The sequence below is a fragment of the Ipomoea triloba genome, chromosome 5 (assembly GCF_003576645.1).
Source record: "Ipomoea triloba cultivar NCNSP0323 chromosome 5, ASM357664v1".
NCBI classification, from domain to species: domain Eukaryota; kingdom Viridiplantae; phylum Streptophyta; class Magnoliopsida; order Solanales; family Convolvulaceae; genus Ipomoea; species Ipomoea triloba.
Genome location: NC_044920.1, coordinates 8,697,560 through 8,706,172, shown reverse-complemented (window position 1 = coordinate 8,706,172; position 8,613 = coordinate 8,697,560). Strand labels below are relative to the sequence as shown.

General features: G+C 39.2%; 1 protein-coding gene across 1 annotated transcript; it reads right to left on the bottom strand.

The window, feature by feature from the left end:
* Positions 1-287: 287 nt before the first annotated feature.
* Positions 288-5,144, bottom strand: LOC116018697 (glucan endo-1,3-beta-glucosidase 13). Its single transcript, XM_031258661.1, has 4 exons — positions 4,719-5,144; positions 1,887-3,158; positions 893-923; positions 288-801 (listed from the first exon to the last, which is right to left on the bottom strand). The coding sequence occupies exons 1-4, from the start codon at positions 4,771-4,773 to the stop codon at positions 654-656; spliced, it is 1,506 nt and encodes a 501-aa protein (XP_031114521.1). The 5' UTR covers positions 4,774-5,144; the 3' UTR covers positions 288-653.
* Between the last annotated feature and the right edge of the window lie 3,469 nt (positions 5,145-8,613).

The following is an 8,613-nucleotide window of genomic DNA, read 5'->3' as shown; positions in this document are numbered from 1 at the left end:
TTATTGGGAGTTGGGACCATAAATCTTGTATGGGGCAGTACCAATTGAGGCCCGAATAAGACGTTTCAAACAGATCCTTTTATGGCCTATCCATGTTCCAAGCAATTATTATACTGTAGACAATTAGACTATGGTCCACATTTACAATATAAATTGACAAGTAAATTCATTTTTAGCATATTAAATTTTCAATTTTAGTATATTGAATATTGAATGATATTTTTTTGAAGTTTATTTCTAGTGTGACTAAAAGTCCATTTTAAGTAATATATACCTAAAAACAAACCTTTAATGTACATTTATATATCATTGAAAATAAGTAGACTAAAGAAAAAAAAACAAAACGTTTTTGATGCCACAAAAGCACACTGGTTTTGCACAATAGTTCCAGTCTGTTTCTTCTCATCAAGACATACATATTGGACAGAGCTCACCTCTTTACAGAAATAGAGAGCTTCATGAATTAATAGAATAGATGAATGATACATCTACATCTTGGCATGAAACTGTTCCACCATGTCCTAGGAAAGAACCTATCGTACAAAATTGTGCCAAGATTGCCAGCCTGCAATTGAATCCTCGTAACTCGATCTGAAGTTGAATTTCGCTTCATAACACATGTAGCGGGGGATGGTGCTGGATGATGTACCACCTTAATAAAAGACGCTAAAGAAGAGAAGGAGAAAAGGCGCAAGTGAATAATAGCCTGGAATCTGCAAAGAAATTCTTTGTGCTGCTGCTGATGATGATGCTCTTGTAGGGCTGGCTGTTGCATTGCTAGCTGCGGTAGCAGCTTTACTCCTGTTAAGTGTACAATATAAAAACACATCAATAACATGAGTAGACACACACTCGCTGTCTCACTTGGAAATCATATTGGAACATCACTTACCCCGTGGTCATGTAGAGACAGTTGTCGTAGCCTGCAAAAGCATCATAGAGAAAGGGGTGAGTGAGAGTGATTTTGACGAGACTTTTTAAAGATAGATTAGCAGATCCAAAATCTGATTAAGAAAATGAAAAAAAAGGCAAGAGATCATTTTAAACTCAGTTTAGGGGAAAAAGAAACTCGTACCTATTCTCTCCATAAATGACAAAACTAGAGGGCTTTTAAAATCAATTTGAGCACTTTAACTAACACTTATACAACATATTTACACTCGAACTACAAGGACTTCTATTTGTCGTCAACTACATCAGAAGTTAAATCCTTTTATTTCAGCACCACATGACATGTTTAAAATGTATAGTTGTTCATCTCACGCTAGTTCTAGACACTGACAGAAAGGACATTAAATTGAAGCATGTGCTCCATCCCAACTAAAAGACTAAGTTGATAGTTAGACTGCACATTTATATTATATATATTAAATACTCAACACGCTCCCTCATGTGTACGAGCCTTGATGGGCTCCAAGCAACACACACATGGACCATAGTCATGACTTTTGACATGGAGTTGGCTCTATACTAAATTAAATCATGTGTTCCATCAACTAAAAGACTAAGCTGATGGTTGAAAACTGCACATTTATGTTTATATGCTATTTGCTCAACACATTAAAGTTACTCTACTAGTGTCTTTATATTTGCAATATACTATGTAAATTTGCCTATAGATATTACCAGTAGTAATCCTACAAACACTTCAATGTTTTTCCAGTACTAGTGATTAGCATTTAAAGGTGTAGCATCAATAGAGTATTTGTTTAAATGCATTTAAATTTGGGCAAAAACCAAGATATTGTCTGCCATAACTCAGATGTCTTGTGCATAAATTCCATGAGAAGCATGCACCTACACACACACATATATAGGAGGGAGGGGGACTGGGGGAGGGAAAGAGAATCAAAGAAATATTGGAAAATGGATGTTTGTACACGTACTTGGGTTCTTATTTGTTCTAACACCAACTCCTCCAAAGCTGCAAGCAACATCAGTAGCTCCATTCTGTTGGTAGTAACTGTTGAACGCAAACGAGGCATGAGAAACAAGATTATCGGGCTCAAAGCAAGGCTGACTAGGCTGTATAGCAGAGCAGTCCACATTGCCAGAACCACAAGCCCAATTCAAAGCATTCTCCAGGTCAGCTTCAGATGCGGTCGATGAAGCAATGCACCACGTTCCATTTGAACTAGTGAGGTTGGCACCTGTACTAACATCCACCGCACCTTTCCCAGTGAAATCCAGGTTGTAGACACTTGTTTGGTCCGGAAAAAACAAGCCCCAGTTTCTCTCGGATTCTAAACCAGGTTTTCTATTCTCATTGAATAGCGAAAAGATGTAAACATCAATGTCCTCCCCTGGTTTTGCTGGGGTACCGGTGTTATTGATAACATGCCGAATCAAGTTTGTGTTGTAGGTTTGTGCATTATCTGGAGTGGCAGCTGTCTCTTTAGGGGATCCTTTAGAAGGCCAGCCCGTTTCTGTCACCATGATATTAATTGTTCTGAAATTCAGAGCCATCAAAGCATAGTAGATGGCATCAAGCTGAGCATCAAGCATATTTGTGTATAGCAAACCGGTATTCGGATCAATTACTTCTGAGGACGACTCGAATAGAGCATAGTCTAGGGAGACATTGGTTGAGGAATCTCTATATGCATAGTATGGATATATGTTAACCATGAAAGGCGACCGGTTTTCAGCAAGGAATTCCAACAACGGTTTGAGAAAATAAGCATGGCTACTATTAAAAGCTCCCGCAGAAGGCGGGAAAGATCGAGATAAAACGCCCAAGGAATGCGTAGTAGAAACCTTGATCCTCTTGTGAAGACCGGCTTTTCGTAGAGCTGTGAATACATTTTTCATTGCAGGTACTACCATGGCAGATACATTGCTAGAGGCTTCTGTGACTTCAGCACCAACAGTTATAGAAGTGATTTTTGTCGCTGGATAGTACGGAAGGATGCTGTTCTTCAACCACGTATCGGCATTGGATTGGAATTGAGAAAACGGTAACAAGTCCGAATTTGGAATTCCGATCATGAGCTCAATTCCAGTATTTGCAAACGCCTTAAGAACTTGGATGTTTGAATCATATATCCTCGCATATTTAATATTGTGTTGTTGAATAAGCTGCACAGCTTTATCCGGTGTGGGAAGATCATCTGCATTCCTTCCATAGCAGACTCCAATTTTGCTTCCTCTGCAGATACCTACATTTACGTAATCAACAAATTCAATAGTTGAAGTAAGCAACTAAGCATAGCCAAAAAGGAATTCGAAAACTCAATAATGTAATAATTCAGTAATCTCAGGCAAGAATAGTTTTGGACAGCATCTATGGCAACTTAAAAGTAAAAAACAAAAGCAGTCAATTACTCAAACAACTGCTAAACATGCATCCCGACCCAATGGGTTTATTATACTCTTAGATAAACAGGCAAACTACTAAATGGACTATTTATTTGCCAACGGCTTTGATTCTTTCTAGAGGCAAAGTTAAACGACCACAACTGGCCAATCCCCTCACCGACCATATTTTCAAAATGTATATACCAGTCTCCCGCTTTCATTAAAACCACAATTAAGCACAGTCAGAAACAGCCACAATCTCATATAAGTACCCTCCAGTGGAGCTACTCAAATGCTGGAAAGGGACCACGAATAACAGAACAATAATTACTCAACCAAAACCAATGACATTTAAAAATTACTAATGAAAATACCATTTCAAGCTTCTATTTATTACTAGGCCAAGTTTTAGCTAGAGTGGTCCACAAGTTACACCATATCAGCTGGCAATTGAAAGCAAAAGGGGTAATTGGTGCACATAGCTACCTGCATCCTACCAACAATGTTCATAATACACTAATGCTCTCGTATGCGAACACACTTGTATTCAAATGATTACCATATGAACAGTTATCACATGAACATGAACATACAATAATGAACATTAATATATTATGATATGAAGGGTGCATATGCATAGCATTGTGAACCAGTATGCAAGCAAGCACCCTGGTTTTCATCACCTGACTGATTAAAATATAGATCATCCAGGGCCTACCATAAAAAATAATGCATTCTAGCTGGCTGGCAGACTGGCCCCCCAAAATTCCAATTGATAAACCACCAAATGCTAATGCAACCACCATTACACAATACATTAATAATGCAGGTACATCTATACCAAATCCACATACTCACACACAAACCATACTACTACTGAATATACTTTATAAGGTTAAACTGTAAAGCCATTCCATTAGGCAGTGAACCAGCAAGGGAAACGGCTGTTGAATCAGTGACTGAGAGTTGGGGCTGCTGATAGGGTGCCAGGTGTGTCAACCAAACATGAAGTGGTGGGCATATTAGTTTTCTCCCCTAAACTTTGTTTAACAGATTAGTTGCTTTCTTTATACTATATGTTGTCGGTCTAACACTTCCATTGACCTATGAATGGGACAAATTAAAAGAAGACTGAAGGCCTAGATGAGATGATACTAGCAAAACTAGCTTTAGGGATAAAGAACATTTGAAGATTTCTTGATATTTAGGTAAAGAAGCAGACTTGAGCTGCTGCTAGTGATAACTACAGTGAAATGTCGGTTCTCAGATATCACATTAAAACATAATCAAGTTAACACTATAAGAAGCAAAAACCACCTCAACAACAACTAATCTTAGCAAGAAACCCAAATGAAAATGAACCTTGAAAACCCCAAAAAAAAAAAAAACAAAAGTAGGAAAAGGAGCAATTTTGAACATACCCAGAAGCAGCAAGAGCAAAGAACATGCAAAGATGAGTCTGAACCACATTCCCATTTCTTCTTCTTCTTCTTCTTCTTAAGTGCTTCTCCTTCACCCTCTCTCTCTCTCCTCACTTCACTCTGTTCTTTTTTTTTTTTTTTGCAAACTCACTCTGTTCTTTCTTGTTTACTGGGTTCTGCTGATGCTTTTGTTTTGTAACGTTGGTATTTTTGTTCTTGTTGTTGAGGATCAGAAGACTATAACGTCTCTCTGTACGGTAAAGGAGTGGGTGTCGGAGCTCGAGAGGAATAGTGACACGAGTGGGGGCTATGCTTAGTGCTGAGGCGTGACGAGTTTGCTTCGGGAAGTGAGCGTGTCAGCAGAGAGAAAGAGGAGCGGACTTGAGAATAAAATATTAAAAACATTTAAGGAAGATGCCTCGATTCCGCAGATTTTAAGGCTTTGGAGTTTGGAGTACAAGCCTCGCAGTACAAATGGCTGATGTCTTGTCATAAATCTTTTGTTTCCAATGGTATGTTTTAGGTCCCATCGTTATATCGTGGACCACCATGCAAATAACAATGTGAACTCTGGTCTAAAATGATTTTGTTTTGATGTGAATGGACGCGGACGCGAATGACTCTAAAAAATTCATTATCTATAATACACATAATCATTATCTAAAATACAGAGAACGTTTGCTTAGAATACACAGAATGTTTGCCCAAAATACACAGAATATTGACACAAAATACCGCAAATTATATTGTGGACCATGATCATGGCTGATACTGCAGTTGTGTTGAAAGGATACTGCAGTTGTGTTGAAATGATAGTGCAATTGTGTTGAAAGGAAAGTGCAGTTGCGCGGAATAGAGGTCGTTCATCCGTTCAACACAACTGCAGTATCCTTTCAAAACAACTGCAATATCTGTTCATCACAATTGCAGTATCAGTTCAACACAACTGCAGTTTCAGACGGATGACACGACCTCTGTTCCGCACAACTGCAGTATACGTTCAACACAACTGCAGTATCCGTTCAACACAACTGCAGTATCAGTTCAACACAACTACAGTATCAGTCATGATCCATGGTCCACAATGCATTGTGGACCATGATCCACGGTATAAGAACTGCACAAAATACACAGAACTCATCATCCTAACATTCGAATGCACAAACACATCACAAACTGTGTTAATAACATGAATACACAGAATATTGACATAAAATACACAGAAGTCATCCTCCTAAACATTCGAATGCACAAACACATCACAACATATATTATTAACATGAATACACAGAACGGTTGCCTAGAATACACAAAATGATTGCCTGGAATACACAGAACGGTTACCTAGAATACACAGAATATTAACATAAATACAGAGACTGGCCGAAACGGGAAACGTGATTTCTAATAAAAGGGACGGTTAGTTTACAATGCTCAAAACAACGCCGTTTCCGTACGTGGTGCACGGTATAATTTGTCGTTTTAGGTCATCCTCAAGCCTTCCTCAATACTTTGTTTTTTAGGAGATTTTCCAGGTGTGATCAGGAAATAGAAAATGATGGTAGAAGAAAAAAAGAAAAGAACAAAAAAAAAAACAAAAATTGAAAAAAAAAAATTACTTTTAGCCACGGACCCTCCTGGGCGCGAAAATTGGTGTCTTCCCCCAGTGGGGCCAACAAAAGCTACCAAAATCTCCCCCCTTGCGAGAAAAAAACTCACTTAAATTCCACTATTCATATTTGTTAAAAACTCATCCCCTAGATTTTACTATTCTAAAATCTCCCTAAATTTCACAAATGGGGATGGTCTCAGTAGTGTGAAGTTTTTGAGGAGATTTTGCAGGTGTAACTATAAAAGAGAAAATGAAAGTGAAGGGAAAGAAGAAAAGAAAAAAATAAAAATTAAATTTGAAAAAAAAATAACTTTATGTGACCAGGTGGAGTTGTGCCTCACACAGCGTGAGGCGCCTCTCTCCTCTCACAATAGGCCCCACTTGCATTGCTAAAACCTCAAATTTGCAGGACAACCTCACATACTCTCTCTCTTCTAACTAAGCATCATTTACCTCAAAAACTATGCAAAATCCACTAATGTAGAAGGCCTTATCATAGCATCCTCACTAGTTGTATTTTTTGAAAAACAAATAGACAAGTCTTATAACCAAAAAGAAATTAAAACAAAAGCAAACTTATCCTCCTGACGCCCAAATCCACCCCCTCCCATGTGGGGGTGCAACCGGGTGCCATTAGATCACAAGGTCTTTGGCAACCATTGAATTGTTATTATTTAAAGGAAGGTAAAGACTAGGAACGTATACTTTTCGTAACGATCCCATAGATGACACCAATGATGGTTTTATTGGACCATGTCCACCATAAACCGGGTGCATAAAATAAAAGGCAAGTACAGGTAAATTGAGTATTATTGCTTAGGGGCGTGAGGCCCAACGAAATAATTAAGTAAGCCCAAAGTTGGCCCAGGAAACCAGAAATGAAGAAACAAAATAACATAAACACAAAAAAAAAAAAGCCAGGATATTAACGAACGAGCCTAAAAAATAATAATTTACCCACAGGAATTGACCCTTGACAAGGCGATTGAAGGAGAAAGACCTTTACTAGCAGGCAGGAGAAGTCACTTGTTTTCTGTTGTGTCTCCAACAGACCAGAACCCCCCCCCCCCTTTTTATTCTATTAGAGAATTTACCCTTACCACCCACATGTACAACATCCCACACCTATCAACCACAACCACTCACGTGCCCCCTTCTCGGTCGCGTCAAGCATGCACCCTCACTATGTACACACATGTCGCCATGCATTCCATGCACGCCGCGTTGCCACTCTACCACGCCATGCACGCCACCGTGTTGCCCCCCACACTAGACGCACGCCTTGCCGCACGCGACCACACGTCCAACCGCCACCCCGCCTATCACACCACCACCCGACCTATTGGTTCAGCCACACGCCGGTCTAGCCGCCACAGCACCCGCCGGTCCATCCGCCATATCGCCTACCCCGTCTAACCAGAACCACACACGCTCACTGTTGTGATACACTTCTTACCCGCCCAAAACGCCCTCTCTAAGAGTCCCTTGGGCCCTAAAACCACATAGAATATTAGGTGGGCCAAGCCCAACTCGCAATATCCCATCAATATCTATATCTATTTAATAGCATATGTAGAAGAAAATTTCTCACTCAAACTATAATCGATACTATTAGGATTCTATTCCATAGTCACACTAGAATCCTTCTCGTTGTATTATTGTAAATATTTATTGTATTATTCCTTGTCTAACTAGGACTCTTTATATCCCTATAAATAGTCTCGCATTGTATTATTCGGCTATTTATAACACTTCATTCTTCTAGAACTATTATTCTTCTCATATTTATTGTTTTTATCTGGTATCAGCAGACCTAAAAGATCCATCAACAAATAATCACCAACAAATATAACAAAATAACAATGACCTTCATTCGATAAGACTTGGGGAATGTCCCCAAATGTCTGTGTAAATTAAATCTAAAACAAAAGAACTAGATGTTGCGACTCTTTTTAGAAGAAATCGTGAGGATTCCCCTAGCTGACAAGTAGAACAAAGAGAAGTTCAAGTATTCATTACCGACTCAAAGAGTGTTGTTGCCCCTATATCGTTCTACTTGCTGCAAAGAAGATGAGTTTGGAGTGGCATGATGTGTAGCCCCAGTATCAAGAAGCTAGTGCTGAGAAAACATAGTTGTGGCTAGATCACTTGCATAGGTCAGATTTGCCTGGGGAGTAGGAGGGCTTGAGAATCGTTGGTAACACTGAAGGCCAGTATGCCAAAGATTGTTGTAGATCTGACATTTTGGAACATAACCACGACCACGAGGGTGAGGATTGGCTT